The sequence below is a fragment of the Drosophila miranda genome, chromosome 4 (genome assembly GCF_003369915.1).
Source record: "Drosophila miranda strain MSH22 chromosome 4, D.miranda_PacBio2.1, whole genome shotgun sequence".
NCBI lineage: Eukaryota > Metazoa > Arthropoda > Insecta > Diptera > Drosophilidae > Drosophila > Drosophila miranda.
Window position 1 is genome coordinate 20590766 of NC_046677.1, and position 16373 is coordinate 20607138.

A 16373-nucleotide genomic window follows, 5' to 3' on the forward strand; every position below is an offset into this window, starting at 1 on the left:
TTGCTCTGAGCTCTAGATTATGGGGTGTTTCGTGCTCTTTGCATTGAATTTTAGTTTTCTATTGTTCATTCGGTTTTTAGCTATCATTCAGGTCGGTACCAAGTCGGAAATGGATTCACTGGTTGAGATACCACGCGGCGATTGGATAAAGCTGCGAGATCTATATGCCGACCGAGATACGGATCCACATGGTTACATGTGCATTAATAACTATATAAATTGGGTGCAGAAAGAACCAGAACTGCCAGTCAGAGTATTATCGCTAAATGGGGAGTGGAAAAAAGAGGGAACATTCCTAATAGCCGTGAGTACCAGCGTTGTATGCAATTGAGAGAACTTTTATAAGAGAATCTATCCGAATTAAGGTCGATATGGGACTTAATCTTCAGCATCTCTACTTCAATACATTGAGCGATGATCTGAGCCCGGTGACGAAGGCAATTGAATGCTTGAAGCCCTCAAATGATGAGTACCTGTTCTTTGGCTTTAGTTCTCGCTTTGAGCCTTTGGTCAGGAATTTTGGGAAGACATGTCTCCCCAAAGAACTGGGTATTGTGAACATCGTTTGGTATTTTGCCAGCAAAGAACTTGTATCCACATTCACCATCGAGTAAGTAGAAATTTTCCAATGTTCTTGACCCCCATCTCATTGTGGTATCTTCTAGAGTTCCAAATGGCATCAGACTGGACAATTTGAGTGTTAAAGATGCCGAAACGGTCAACGAAATCTGGCCACATCGTGCTCATGATTCCGTGAAATTTGTCCGACGACTGATTCAATATAATGAGAATGTTGGCGCCTATGATGAGACTGGAAAATTGGTGGCCTGGTGCCTGAGGTGAGACAATTCGATTGATTCCTAGTGCGATCTATAAATTACTCCCTCTTCTCACCCGATAGATTGCCAATTGGTGCCTTGGGTCTGCTCCAAGTTCTAGAATCGCATAAGCGCCTGGGCCTGGGCAGCCTCATGGTTCGCGCTCTGTCGAAAAAGATCAATGATTTGGGCGAATCAGTCGTGGCTCCGGTGGTAACACAAAATTCAGCCTCCCGCGGAATGTTTGAGAAAATCGGGTTTCAACCGATTGATAAAGTCTATTGGGCCGAATAAACAGATCAATAGATAAGGAAAATAAAAGACCCTAATCAAAAATCTCTTATCTCAAACCTCAATTATCAATTATAATATAATCGAATGGCTAATAAATGCGAAGTCCGCTTATGCCTTGGGTGTTGTATTTCTTTTTCGTTTGATTATTGATCTTGGGGAACTTCTAGAAAACAGAAGATAAGATGACAGGCGGGCAGTATTCCGAGGCATAGAAACAGCATACGATGGCAGTTTGATTGGGTTAATTGATATATTGTTTATGTCTAAGTTTATAAACAAAAATACAATTGCATTTCCTGGGGTTTTCATATCCCTTTTGGGAAGAGATGGTTTGGATTATACAAGTGACTCATTCAATCATTGGATTCATCTGATTAGTCATCATTAAAATGTGATTTAAATTACAGTTTTTTTAGCTTTTGTTTTACTTTTCAAAAATTAAAAATTGGTTTACAAAGCGATAATCACCTTCGCGTGACCAAAGTTAATTCAATCTTCGTTAGTTGGTAAATTTTCAGTGTTTCCTACAGAGCTTGTCTGACGAGAATGATTTCATTGTGTTGAAGATTAATGGTGACAAAAATTAATACGAAATATTCGGCGATTTGCAAATGCAGTGCAATTGCACCAAATTGAATGCAGTATTTCAAAGACATTTTTACAAACAAATGCAATTTTCGTAATAAATAAAGAACATTTGATACGTCATTTGGCTATTTAAGGTAGAATGTACTTTCAGACCAGCTCTTGAGGTCCCGAACTTGGAATATTGTATGATCTTAAAATGTGTCGGAAATGTGCTGAGGTCGAAGTGCTTCCCGCTCTTCTCTACTAAAGCCTAATGGTCATGTTAATCCGCGTTCTTTGGTAATTGTTTGTAGCGGCTTTTACCAGCATCATCGCTTCAACGGATTTCCATATCATTCTTCTGCCAAAATGGGGAAACCCCTAACTTTATCACAAAGGGCCTTGTTAGAGCTCCACAAAAGCGCAAACTTTCCAGTGACGGGGTCTGAGAACACGCATCTAACATAAATCATACAATATATGTACCTTATAAATATTTAAAATATTTACTCTACCTCTTTGTGTAGTCGCCGGGAGAGATATAGAGAGAGAGAGCACATTAGTAAGCACGTCACATGAGGTCGGGAGAGATAAAGAGAGAGAGGGAGCTTCAATGGATTTCCGCTACTGGTTTCGCAGAAAAATGAGGGAGGCACGCCGCGCTGTGTCTCATCCGTACAACCCAGAAAGTACCGATCATACCGATTGGAATCAATAACAAGTGCAGACAACCCCCTCTCGGGGGCATCAATGTAAACAGAGTCGGATCGGGGTATAACCCAGACCAGATGGTATGGGTATGAGTCGACGGCCAAACAAACGCTAGCGAGAAAATTACAGGGCCAGAAAGAGAGAGAGAGAGAGCTCGGCTTGAAGGAGCTGCTCGGTGTGTACGTACAACAGTTCGTATTAAACCTGATAACGAGTTTCCGATTCAAGTTTTATAACGATTCGCGCTGAGCGGTGGCAGTTTAGTCTGTCGCCTGGTGTTAGCAACGCAGCTGCCTCGATCGCGTTCGAATTCTAAGCTCGCGTACTCACACTCATACTAAATATACATACTATATATAGCCAATATATATAGGTATATCTGTGTGCTCATCTACGGATTCACTGATCCGATAAGATTCGAAATTACTCGTACTATTACTCGCACAATATGTGGCGCTTACTTTTCGCTTTACTGGTGATGATGAGTGTGGTCCGATCAGAGACAGATCTGTGGCGACCCGATCTCCGCACTCCCGAGACCCAGGCCTACATCATGCGGCTCCAGCAAGAGAACGCGCAACAGCAGCAAGACAGCCAACAGCCACTGCCCCTGCTTCAGCCGCAATCACAGCCCGAGTTCCAGTTCCAGCCCATACAGGAATCAGCACCTCTGCTATCGCCCGGCCTTGTCAGTGGCCTTCCCAACAAGAACGTGAATAGTAGGATAGGGTCAACAACTGGGAGTGCTGGCAGCTCTGCTTGGGGTGGCGGTGGTGCCTCTTCCGGCTCCGCTTCCGGCTCATCCTACGTGGACGTTGCCAGCTCGGATCAGATAGCTCGCAGTGTGTTGAACTTCGCCCACAATCTGGCGAATCAACTGAGCGGTAGATATCGCAAGACAGAGGTGTTCTCGCCTCTCAGCATTGTCTCTTCGCTGGCTCTGCTACTGCTCGGCGCCAAGGGACGCAGCTACCAGGAGCTGTCGTCTGTGTTCGGCACGTCAGATACAATCAAATTTCACGAGCAATTCGGCCTGATGCTCCAGGATGTGCGGCAACCCAACCGCGAGATGGTGTCCTCCGGGCGCCCACTGGTCCCGTGGCGGACAAGTAATGGCCAGCGCACGTACCGACGTTATCTGCGACCTGCACCCCACGAGGTGCATCTGGCCAACGGACTTTTCACCCAGACGGGCTACACGCTCAATGCCGGCTACAGGTGAGTTTAATTAACGATAAACTGGATCTGAGCTCAGTTCAGGTTGGAGATGGGAAATGCCAGACTATTAGTGGCTGCCTTGAGCTGCTTCGGACGGGATGGCCCCATCGGATCGGATCGTTGGGAAGTGATCGAGCAGCGATCTGGAATATCAAGAATGATTCAACGGCGAATCATGTAATGTAAGATTGGGATTGTTTGATTGGGAGATCATTTATCTGTGCAATTTCAATGCAAAGAAATGTGCAAGATCGAATCCAATACAGATTGACTTGAGAGAAAAATGTTGCTTAGCAAGCAGGCTATGATTAACACGTTTCAAGAATGGAAAGACTTTCTCGCATATATTCTATATATGCATGCAAATTTCACGTATACTCACATATGGATTAAATTAACGAATTATCAGCAAAGCGTGATCAATTATAAACTTTAAATAGCATGGGAAAAGCAATCTGATGAAATGTATAGCATAGTAGGAAAATCCCTAGCAAGTCCACCAATTTATATGGCATACAATGAGGTTCTCCCTCCGTGAATTACCATAAACTTTAATGATCTTCAGCGCCAATCTGTTAGTTTCAGTGAACCATTTTAAAGCGTTTCTTTATTGCATTGTCCATCTCGTCCCTGTCCATCCCGAGAACCAGCTGTTCCAACTTATCTTCCAAATGATCTTGCACTAATTCGTTAGCTCATGATGATTTTGTACTCATGTGCTCTATTTTATTTGCATTTGCAGTCAAGTGATCCGTGATATATATGGATCGGATTTGGAGACGCAGGATTTTGAAGCGAGTCCGGCTAAGGCGCGTTACAACATCAACAGCTGGGTGGCGCAACACACGCGAAACCATATTGACAGCATCATATCAAGCGACATACCGCAGAGTACTCGAATGATTCTGGCCAATGCCCTGTACTTCAAGGGCTTCTGGGAGACGGACTTCATCGAGTCAGCCACCAAGCCGGATAGTTTCTATCCGAATGGCGAGGGCACACAACCGGTGCTGAGTGTCCCGATGATGGCTACGGGCGGCAGTTTTCCCTACCACGAGGATCATCAGCTGGGCTGCAAGATCCTTGGCCTGCCCTATCGCGGCAACCTGAGCACCATGTATATCATCCAGCCCTTCAAGTCGTCGGTGGACAAGTTGAATATGCTCCAGCAGAGACTAAACGCAGACGTGATCGAGGACCTGATCAGCAGGATGGTTCGCCGGTCTGCCGTGATGGCCTTTCCCAAGATGCACATTACAGAGTCCGTCAGCCTGAAGACCATGCTCCAGCACATGGGTATCGGCGGCATCTTCAGTACAGTCCAAAACGATCTCTCCCTGATTGCCACAAATGAGGCGCAATCTGCGGCGGGTGGTCACTCGGCCTCCTCAGATCGACTGAGCAATAGTCTGGGGGGCAACGCCTTACATAATCTGGAGGCCCAACGGAGTGCATCTCCAGCGGCACGCTCCGATCTAGTGGTGGATGACATTGTCCACAAGGTTGACTTCACCGTCAACGAACAGGGCACGGAGGCAGCGGCGGCCACGGTCACGTATGTGAAGAAATCGGGACCCGACGTACTCTTCCGAGGCGATACGCCATTCATTGTCTTGGTGCGCCATGATCCAACCAAGCTTATCCTGTTCTATGGCATCATCAATGAACCGCCAACGGCTAATTAGGTTTCGTTTCGAATGTCTAGGAATTAGTAAGTAAGATCGTTGACTTTTTAGTTAGGAATTTAAGAAGCAATTTAATATGATAATAAACTAAGTGAAATAGTGTACAAAAAACCGATGGTTCTTTCTTCTTTTCTGAGTTTGAGTTTGGAATTTTATTTCAAATTCAAATTTATACCGCCAAAGTTCGGTTTTGCTCCAGTCGATATTTATATCGATGAATTGGTGGCCAGGCGACGCTGCAGATTTGAGTCATAACCAGGGTGACCATTTACGGTATTTTTGATACTTTTCGGTATTTTTTGAGGTCAAAATTGAAGCGACGGTATATTTTTTAAATGAGACGGTATATTTTGGTATATTTCTGAGGGTCGGCCGGTAAATTTTAACGATAAATCCGCGGTTACACTGGTCAAAACAGCTGACTTGTTGGCTTTGTTTTGGATTTGTTTTTTTCGAATTTCCAGGCTTAGAACGTGCAAAAATGATGTCCTTACCGGATACAGACAGTGAGGATGAGCTGCCCCCCGGCTGGGAAGAGCGCGCCACAGACGACGGCACCGTCTGCTATGTGAAGTATAAAGGTCAAGCTCAATCGCAAAACGTATCTGATAAATGGATTTTTATCTCTTCAGCCAGCAAAACAAAACCTCTCAGTGGACACATCCAAGAACTGGCCGGTCCAAACGCATTACTGGGGAACTGCCGATTGGCTGGGAAAAGTACTATGACGAGCAGCTCAAGAAATTTATATTCCTGAACAAAGAAACACAGCAGCGTAGCAATGTGGATCCCCGACTAGCCTTCGCTGTGGAAGAGCCCACTCAGAATGTGGCCCAGGTCCGGCAGAGATTTGATTCCTGCAGCACAGCACTACAGGTGCTCCATGGCAAGGATCTGCATGGACGAATTGCTCTGATAACCGGAGCGAATTGCGGCATTGGCTTTGAGACTGCTCGCTCTCTGACTCAACATGGCTGTGAGATCATATTCGCCTGTCGTAGTCGGGCCAGCGCTGAAGCAGCCATCGACCGGATTGCTCAGGAGCGACCCTCGGCTCAGGCCCGCTGCCGTTTTGTGGCCCTCGATTTGAGTTCGTTGCGTGCTGTCCAGCAGTTTGTGCGGGAGATCAAGGAGAGTGTGAGGTGTGTGCCTGCCCAATTAGGTTTTCTAGTATAAAAAATATACAAATTCATGTATTTTCCAGCCACATTGATTACCTCATCTTAAACGCGGGCGTTTTTGCCTTACCCTATTCGACGACCGTAGATGGTCTGGAGACCACATTCCAAGTATCGCATCTGTCCCATTTCTACTTGACTATGCAATTGGAGACGTTGTTTGATTACAAGACGAGGATTGTGGTTCTGTCATCTGAGTCGCACAGGTATTTATTTATTTGAAATATGATGCGGGGTTTTGTTAGTTAATGGAACAATTGTGAGACTGTTGATATACGATAAGGCCTCAAATGCAATCTAAACCATTGATATGAAAAGAATGCAGAAAACTGCATCTTCATTGATAAGGTGAAGTTTCCTTTAAGGTGAATCTATATCTGAATTATCGAATTTGCAAGAAAGCGGAAGTTGATACCATTTTACTATTAACAATAGGTACTCCACTCCCTTTCAAAACATCTTTCAGAATACATACATATGTATTTTACGTTGTAGTTTCATGTTGAACTGGGATCACTTGCACTGCCTCCAGTGTAAATCCCATTCAAGTTCCATATTTTCCTTTTGTGCGGCAAGCATTTGACACTTTTGCAACCGGTATTCGTAGAGTATGAGGTATATTCATCATGGTCTTTGCAACAGGAACTAAAGGCAGCGTTTTGCGATCCCCCCTACCCACAATCGATCGAGTGGCGAATCTTATCAATGACCAAAGTCTGTTGTATTTCGTTTTTGGGTCAGCGTCAGCTAATCACTGCTAATCGCTCGTTTTATCTGCACAGTCCAAAATATGTAGACCAGTCTGCATTTTTTGTTTATTTTGAAACATGTTTCTGAAAATAGATCCCATATGGGGGCTATAAAACGGAAGGACTCGAGAGAAATGTAAATGTTTGGCATTTGAAAAGTTCTTCAGAATACATAGGTTTGATGGCTTGAGCTTAATCGGTGTTATAGATATCAGAGATCTTACTAGAGTAGCGAGGTATTTGGTGGTCGTCACCATCGCTTATGGCGCTCCTACATGTCTTCATTTATTTATTTTATTTGCGAGTTGATTGCACTTTTATGCCCCTCCGCAATGTGGACTTTGGACCCGACCGGTTTCTTTTCGCTTTGGGGCCAAACTATTCATAGTGCGAGCCAAAAATAAATAATTTCGCCTGCATACTCATTTCGCAGCTATGCCGTGTAGGCTAGTGTAGGTTTCCAAACAAATTTTTAATCATTTGGCGTCACTCCATCTGCCTCGACTCTTTTGTGTTTGTCTACGATTGAAGCTGTGTTTCGTCTCGTTTCAAGGCGAAACGCAATTGAACTTCGATCTACCATCCAACGGCGATCCAGAGCTGCGCACATTTCGTATTCGTAGTTTCAGATAAACCAGAATCAACCACTCTGCTATCAAAACAACAACGCCACAGCTTTGATTACATTATCGAAACCCCACATGTAGAGGCAGGGCGCAACCCTCACGTGCAGATGTAAGCACAGTGGAATGTAGTATGTACATATATTGAATACAGAGGGTCGTAAAGAAATGCTAAAGAAAATTTTGAGTAATACATTTAAATGTATATCTCTCAGGGAACTGTTACCTGAGATATCACTTCACGATACTGCCACTTTTAGAGATAGGCAGCTATTGATGCTATATAATGGATTAGGAAAAATCGGAGCACCACCAACTATGTGGGTTGCACTCTATAGAACTCTCTAGAAAATCTCAACAGTTGGGTCAATTTGGAATTAATTAATATCCACCATTAAAAGGGATCCAAGGGATCTACCACATAATCCTACTGGCCGGTATGAAAAATATAGCAAACGGATATAAGTAATTATAGTCAAACATCCCCAAGTCGAGTTTATAAGAAATCTGTAGGATTCCAATTCTGTGAAATGTCTTTTTCATAACCAGAACATCTATTATCTGAATTTCTATATAACTCTTTCATAAGAGAATGCAGTTTCTTAATTTATTTAAATTTATAAAAGATATAAAGATCAGTTGATATAGTCGATGGGTTTCAGTTAAGTCATAGCACTTTTACTGCACCTTAATAGGAACTTAGTTAGTTTCCATCATCTCTTGATCCACTGTGCCCAGTGTCACACATATAAAAATGATGGAAGACTCGCGTGAATCGAGTGGAGGAAGCACAAAACGCAATTGAATGGAGAGGGGGGGAGTTTGTTACGAGTATTGGAGGTGGTTTCTTTTTTTCTGCCGCTGCTGCTGCCTCTGGGGCTGCCTCTGCTGCTGCTGATGTGCTGACTGTGCGCGTTGCTCTGCTCACGTACTACATTTTTGGCTTCTCGTTTCGAGTATGTATCTTTCCAGTCCGGGTCTGGCGTGCAACAAAAAGTCGCGTGCGCCATGCGGTGTACTTGCTGATAGTCATGTATGCCACAAAATGTTCGGCCAAGATTTGATGAATTATACCCAGTTCCTATTGGGGTCAAAAGCGAAGCAAATGGGTGCTAACTGATAAACATTTTCGAATCATTTTCGAAGGCAAACAACACTCCATAATGATTGAAGATCCCTGTGAAATCCACAGAATTTTCTGTTTGCACAATTGAAAAGATTTTCACATCATTATGCAGAAATCTTTAATGCATTTAGCTAATGTAATTACTATTTGTTATTAATTGCTCAAATGAATGCTAAGCTGGAGCCCCTCGTTGCACGTCTGTTCAAATATGATCCACTCCGTACAAGTACAAGTGCTATAAACAACACGTATGCTCGTTTCTGCCTGTACCTACCGCAACACAAACACAAACCAACAACAACAAATAACTCCCACAAACCCCAACAACAGCCAGCCCAACACCAAGTTCCATTTATCTAGAAAGCAGCAAATGTATGCATAAATAAATACAAATTTGCATAGATTTTTGCGACGTTATTTTTACATTGACCGTTCTGTTCTGTTTTGTTCTGTGGGCTGTGGCCCCAAGCCGAGAGCGCTGGTCGGGCAATTTAAAAATGAAAACAAATCCAAAGTCCAGAATGTGCGCAAATCAAACTTTCATGTTGGAGGCGGCTCTATGCGCCCTGAGCATGCGCTACACGAAAAGGGGCTCCCTCTCCATTGATGAAGCCCCTCTGAACAGACTCTGAGAAGACACTTCCGACTGTCCTTGTGGGACAGAGTTTATTGCCTGGGCTTTGTTTCACTAGCCACTTGTTGTAGCCCATTGTTGGGTGCATTCAAGATAAATATATGTATGTAGGAGAGGGCTTAGTCATTGTCAATGACCTGTACTTTGTGGCTGTACTGTTTGTTGATTCTGACTTGATGCATCTCATTAATAACGAGCGTTAAGCGCCGGCAATACACAAGAACAACGACAATGCCAATCAAGACTCGTTTGGCGATTGGCGTTGACGGGGGGCAAAGTCCACTGGGTTCGCTGGATGAATAATATATGCTGATCCATACGTACTAACTCAAATTGGAAGAACTGGGCTAACCAGCAAATGCGTCTTAAAAATGAACAATCCTTTCTCTTCCATCGCTTGTATTCAGGTTCGCCAATCTGCCTGTGGACAACCTGGCCATTAATCATGTATCCCCCCCAGCGGAGAAATACTGGAGCATGATGGCCTACAACAATGCAAAGCTGTGCAACGTACTTTTCGCCCAGGAACTGGCCCAAGTGAGTCATGACCAAATTTGGCACCAAGAATTAGGTCACTAATTGAACTCTTATCTTCGGTACCTACCTGAAGCGCTGGAAGCAACGCGGAATCTCTGTGTTCTCCGTGCATCCTGGGAATATGGTCTCCACGGAATTGTCGCGTAATTATTGGTTCTACCGCTGGCTGTTTGCCATCGTGAGACCCTTTACCAAGTCCCTGGTGAGAAAAAGAGACACGCATTTAATTTAATTGACTATCACTTATAAGAGTACTCTCTCTGACAGCAACAAGCTGCTGCCACCAGCATCTACTGTGCCACAGCCAACGAGCTGACAGGATTGTCGGGACTATACTTTAACAACTGCTACTTCTGTGAGCCCAGCAAGCTCTCCAAGAGCGCTGCACTGCAGCAGCAATTGTGGCACCTCAGCGAGCACCTGGTCTCCGAACTGCTGGAGGACCATTAAATTACACCAAACAAATGTTGTGTTCCTTGTAAAATTGTTATATTTATACTTTTTATACTAAACCATAATATTAAGCGTCGAGTATACGTGATTTGCTTTGTTTCTTAATTGTAATTTTTAAATAACAGCCTAAGTGCTAGCTAAAGGAACTTTTGGGGGGACTAGAAATCGGAGACGCGACCCTTGCGCTCCCAATCGCCATAGCGTGTTGGCTCCGGACCGGCGGGACCGCCGACCTCGCCTGTGTAAGGATTCGTCTGATTGGGCCACTGCTTTAGGGGCTCCTTCTCCTGGTAGGGATGGCGAGAGAACTCGTCCAATTTCCCCAGCGGCGTCTTGGCACGCAGCTTCTTCTGGAAGGCCATCAGCTTCTCGGTCCGTGTCTTCGGCTCGGAGACATCAACGACCAAATCGTTGCCACCAACTGTTGCACGCCAGGCGCTGCTCGTCGACAGGTAGCTCACTAATTTGGTAAATGGAGATGATTATTTTCGGCTAACACTCGCGGAGGATTAGACACACACCTTGCTTGCCAACCTGCGGCAGGACGCGCATGGATTGTTTGGCCATGGATTGCATGTTGATTCTATTCTGTTCAGTTTCTCTGGTTATGCAAGAAATGCCGGCAATTCTCTCGACTTTAACTATTTTTACGGAACTTTTATCTCACACAGCTGGTTGTGTTGTGTGTTGTTACTCGGGTGTGTGCGTTTGTTTTTGCGATGCTCTCGGATGTGGCGGTTGGCTTTTATAGTCGCTGCCTCGGCTTGTTTTTATTTTTTTTTATTATTATTTTGCGCGCCCGTCAGTGTGACCGCGGATTTAACGATATACGGTCTGATCCTCAGAAAAATACCAAAATATACCGCCGCATTTGAAAAATATACCGTAAATATACTGGCGAATTCATGTTCTTATAATCATATTCTTCGATTTTGATATTCCGTTGAATAATGCTGGCTAACTAAAACCCTTAGCTCAGCCCACATAATTTTAGGTCATTGATGAATAAATTTTATATATGACTGAATTATTTTAAGGACTCCCTGTTTTTAATTGTGTCTAAAATTCGGCTTAAATAAAAAAGATCAAGAAGCTCGCCGCCGTCAAATACTGTGGAGGCAGTGTTACCCATAAGTGAGACCCATACGCACTCTATTGGAGTGATCTGGAACTACGGGTACGAACTCGTCTGGTCTGGCAGCACTTCAACTGCGACCAAGGCGCACTCTATTGCCGTGATCTAAAACTACGGGTACGAACTCGTCTGGTCTGGCAACTGCGACGAAAACATCGAAATCGACGCACGAAAAATCAAATTTTCGAATTAATTTAATTAATGTTAAAAAAAAAGATAATTTATCAATTAACATAATCGTATCATTGGGCAAAAAGTCATTTCGTGATTTCTGTAAAATTCTTACAGATTTGCACACAACTTTGTGAACACTTGGTTGTTTATCTGTTATATTTAGGAATAAAATGTATTCGACATAAATTTTAAAAGTTGCCCATTTAGGTAGAGGGGTATGGGGCAATGGGGTATGTGGAATTCATCATAATACCCCAATTGGTATCGAACACACACCCAGAACTTGTTCGGGTTACAAGTAAGCCCAGACAGTAGTTGTTCTTTTGCAGTTGCGGGAACCATTCAAGTGTGTCCAAGACATAATATTGGGGCAACATAATTGGCATATGGAAGGGGAATTCCTATGCCTATACACGCTCGTCATATGACCCTGCTTTAGGCGCTGTGGCATGAAATTTGCTGCGCTTCGATCAGTTTCGAGCTTGCGATCGTCTTAAGTGCATTGGAAAGAAATGTTTCAAAAAACTAGTGCGTGAAATATTCTGTGCAAATGCTCCACACAGTGATTTCGTTTTTGTGTGGATTGATAAATAAATTTTCCGAAAAGTGGCACAGCAATTGAATTAATGCTCCCTGCTGGGGAGCACAACCGATTCGCAGATGTCATGCCGGGCTCAACGGAAACGGAAACAAAGCAGCATCAAAAATGTCATCCGCTGCACTGAGGTCGGCCCCATTTCTGGCACAGCCGGTCAGTAGTGTCATATAAAATATCCATCACAATTATCGGCATCGGAATCAGCAGCATCATCATTATCGCCATTGTCCTCATGGCGAGATTATTTTCCATGCTGTTCGCTGGCCCGCTTAATTGATTTTATTCCATTTTTTTCCGTGTAAATGGCAAAGGAGAAATAATAATCATAATGGCTCTAGTTTCGAGACTAATTAGCGTTCAGAAATAATTGAAATTGTCCATTGTGCCACTTAAGCGGCAGGATGGCCCCCTAAACAGGAACGGAACTGGTTGCAGTTGCAGCTTTTGCCCCTGATTTATGGGCTCAGTGAGAAAATAAAAACAGCCATAAAATATAGGAAAATCACGCAAAATACGTAAATCAATGTGATTAATTATGAAAATATTTGGCATTCTGCCTTTGATGCGTTCAATGGGGATTTGCCATTTATAAATAACTAGTTATGTTTCGCTCTATTGAATAAATTGAAATTTGTGCAATTTTTTAAAAACAAACAGAATAGTTGGAAAGGTCTTCCTTAGATTTGTTTATTTAAGCATTAAGTAATTGTTTGAAATCGATTAAAATGTATTAGGGGAACTTTTCTGCACGAAGAGTCAGCAGTGAGTGCCAATACCATTGCGATTCGATTCGGTTTAGGCTCTCTTGCTTGGGTTTTCTCTCCAGAAACTCTTCTTAGACCATTTTATCCATTTGATAATCATGCTTTCAGTTTGTTCTATAAATGGCCTTGGTCAGAAAAATATCCACAATTTATCTACCCCGAGTTAGCACTCACTTATAGATGTCAGCGAATATGACTCCATCTCATCTGCCGCATATTTATGGGGAAACTTTTTTAAATTTTACACCGTTTAGCTCACAACAAATAAAAGTAGAAGCAGGAATATAACACATATAGCGATGTGTGCTCGTGTATGGCAATGAAACGGAAGTGAAATTGCAAAATTAATGCCTTTCGTGTAAATATGAGGCATGCATTTTTCATGACAACGTGCCAAAGCTTAAAAAACAAACAACACATGAGAGTGATACACCGAGTGCCCAAGTGAAAGAGAGAACATTTACGTTAATGGGTCGTGTCTTTATGTCTGGCTGGCTGCTCGTCATTGTGCGAGTATTTATGCATTATTTATATTTGTTTTTATACACTTTGTTATTACTCCTTTCATCATTTATTCAAAAATATTAAAGAATATTTATTTGTACACACATTTATGCAGCCGAACGAAGCAGCGATCGGCGCCCCTGAATATGCAACGAATTGTTTCACATTCTCCAGGAGTAAAAGTGTGTGCAAGCAGGATTAAGTGAGCTTCTGGTTACATTAGGCAAGAGAACAAATATGGTTTTTGGATTAAAAGTATCACCAGCTAAAGGTCCTAAAGGTATTCTTTGATAATTTATCAGTTTAAGGAAATCTACCATCAAGGATCAATTTTGAAAAGCTCAAGAATATCCCTTTACCATTTGCGATATCAATGATTGTCATTGTCTTCTTACAGAGTACCTGGTAGTCGTTTAAAAACATGCCCAAAAGATAATCATATGATATGATAGCTCTGTTGCATAAATGTGTACATATGTTCGTGCCTCTTCCACTGTTTGCTTATAATTCACACATTTTATTTATTTCCCCACCATTTGCCATACTTTTTCTCTGTCGATTACCAAATGCGAATGCACGACTATGGTGCAGAAAATGTAAAACAAAAGCAAAGGACAGGACAACAATTCGCCTTGCGATACAATTTATTTATTCACAATTTATTCTTTATGCTATCGCTGTTGTGGACATTCTTCCTGTTTTTATTTTTCCCTTTCTCTCTTTTTGTTTTCCCTGTTCGCGAATTCGATTGTTTAAAGTGCAATTTTATGATGCGTTAACAGTCTATTACATATGCATATGTAAACCTCCCCCCAACAGCCACGTAGAACAGACCCCAGCATAGATTTAGTTATTGTTGATTTGTAGATTTGACAATTTGTTGAAGCAGAAACAGAGTCATTTTACAGCACATTTGTTGATCAAAGGAAGGTTCCACAACAGTGGTCCGGGGAAGAACAAATTGGAAAAAAAAAACATAGAGGAAAGGTAGTCTTATCAGTGCCCTCCCTATACCATTCAGTGGAAGGGTTTGGGATAAAAAAACTGACATGTTTCTATAGTGACTTTGTTAATCAAATGTACCTCCAGTCCACAGAAAGAACTTATTCCCATGCTAACAGCCATTTCTAATTGGAAAAGGAATCAAGAAAGGGGGGCGACTACCTCCCCGACCCAATGTATCCCCCACAGAGATCTGATAATTTGCAACAGTTTTGGGACATTCGGCTTAATTGCTTTTTTCCCTTCTATTTTGCATAATTAGAATTTGATAAAATGTTGCAATGCCTTCCAAATGCCCTCCATGCCACGCCCATTGCATGTTGCGTGTAACTACAAAAGTCCGTCTACTAGTGTGCTTGCGTGTGTGTGTGTGTGTGTGTGTGTGTGTGTTCCCTGACTTTCTGTGCAAATTCGATTTTAATAATTGGAATTTATCTCTGATCAAATTTCGTGGTTGCTGAAAATGTGTTCCATACTTCTCAGCTCCAGCTCCAATCCCCCCCCGCCCAGTCGTCGTTCCCCGGCTCCATCCAGTAAATTAAATTGGTTTTTAATAGGCGAACGATGCGTTTTTGTGTCGAGCATCGATTGGCGCAGATTGATTTGGCAGTTACCAAACATTTCTGGGGGGAGGGGGGGACGAAAACATCACGAGTGCCGGCTGGAAATTATTTTAGCAATTGCCAAATTGTTTGAGCACTCGTACGCGTATCCCTGTCAACGCCCGAGTGTGGGGTTCTCGGTTTAGCTGTCTCTCTGATCGCATTTGGAGCTGACACTCAGACACCCAGCCAATCCAGCCAGTCATCAGCAATTCCTCGCCCGACATTTTCCACATTCAATTCCTCGGCAATTGTATTGACAGTCATCTTTCCGGCATCCTCCATCTGGAAGAGCTCCTCCTTGTGCGGTTCCCTAGCCTTCCTTTTTTGCCTGCCTCTTTATCCGTTGATGCGACAAATTGACAGCCGGGATGGATGCGATGTGGATGCGATGGCACACCAATTTGTTAATATTCTTGCATGTCTTGTACGAGATACATTTGTATCTACACGCAAGCTTTGCAGATGAGCGATGAGCGCAATTAAATCAGGCCGTCAGTGGGTTGACAATTTACATCGAGCGACATAGGCAAGGAATGAGTTTGAATACAGGATAAAAGTAGGTTTTTATTTGAAATTAAATTAATTTGAAATTGTTTGGTGTAAGAGTTTACCCGAAACAATGCAAAAACAAGCAGTAATGGTTGGCTAAAAATATATATGCTCAAAATTATTCAGTTTAATTTTCATCTTTGTGTCATTGTTCTCCTCATTGATCTCCTCATCCGCACCATTGCATACCTGTTTCAATTTATTTATTGAATGACATATTAATCAAATTATAAAGATCTTTATTGCATCCATTAGTTAGGTTGTTTCATAGTAGTATTCTTCTTTGGGTCTTTCTCTTAGACCTGAGAAGATGCCCTTCTTTTATTGACATCATCGAATTTTTGGATTAGAGTCTGTTCTTGTGGGTTCCAAGTTTCAATCGCTACAGGGAAATATTATTGTTTGTCTAGTAGTCCTAGGCAGGGGAGAGTCTTAGGATCCCTCCTTTA

The 16373-nt window shown here is 42.7% G+C and overlaps 4 protein-coding genes across 4 annotated transcripts; 3 read left to right on the forward strand and 1 right to left on the reverse strand.

Moving 5' to 3' along the window:
- The first annotated feature begins 57 nt into the window (after positions 1-57).
- LOC108163486 lies at positions 58-1223 on the forward strand. The gene is made up of 4 exons (XM_017298798.2): positions 58-304; positions 366-610; positions 666-839; positions 902-1223. Exons 1-4 carry the CDS (start codon positions 110-112, stop codon positions 1110-1112), a joined length of 825 nt encoding a protein of 274 aa, XP_017154287.1. The 5' UTR covers positions 58-109; the 3' UTR covers positions 1113-1223.
- Positions 1224-2651: 1428 nt separating this feature from the next.
- On the forward strand, positions 2652-5404 carry LOC108163484 (serine protease inhibitor 28Dc). Its single transcript, XM_017298793.2, has 2 exons — positions 2652-3608; positions 4351-5404. Exons 1-2 carry the CDS (start codon positions 2839-2841, stop codon positions 5291-5293), a joined length of 1713 nt encoding a protein of 570 aa, XP_017154282.1. The 5' UTR covers positions 2652-2838; the 3' UTR covers positions 5294-5404.
- A 282-nt stretch (positions 5405-5686) lies between these two features.
- Positions 5687-10676, forward strand: LOC108163788 (WW domain-containing oxidoreductase). Its single transcript, XM_017299271.2, has 6 exons — positions 5687-5866; positions 5926-6435; positions 6498-6677; positions 10011-10140; positions 10214-10342; positions 10408-10676. Exons 1-6 carry the CDS (start codon positions 5775-5777, stop codon positions 10588-10590), a joined length of 1224 nt encoding a protein of 407 aa, XP_017154760.1. The 5' UTR covers positions 5687-5774; the 3' UTR covers positions 10591-10676.
- Positions 10677-10696: 20 nt separating this feature from the next.
- Positions 10697-11337, reverse strand: LOC108163789 (succinate dehydrogenase assembly factor 4, mitochondrial). Its single transcript, XM_017299272.2, has 2 exons — positions 11115-11337; positions 10697-11053 (listed from the first exon to the last, which is right to left on the reverse strand). The coding sequence occupies exons 1-2, from the start codon at positions 11167-11169 to the stop codon at positions 10752-10754; spliced, it is 357 nt and encodes a 118-aa protein (XP_017154761.1). The 5' UTR covers positions 11170-11337; the 3' UTR covers positions 10697-10751.
- Positions 11338-16373: the final 5036 nt, after the last annotated feature.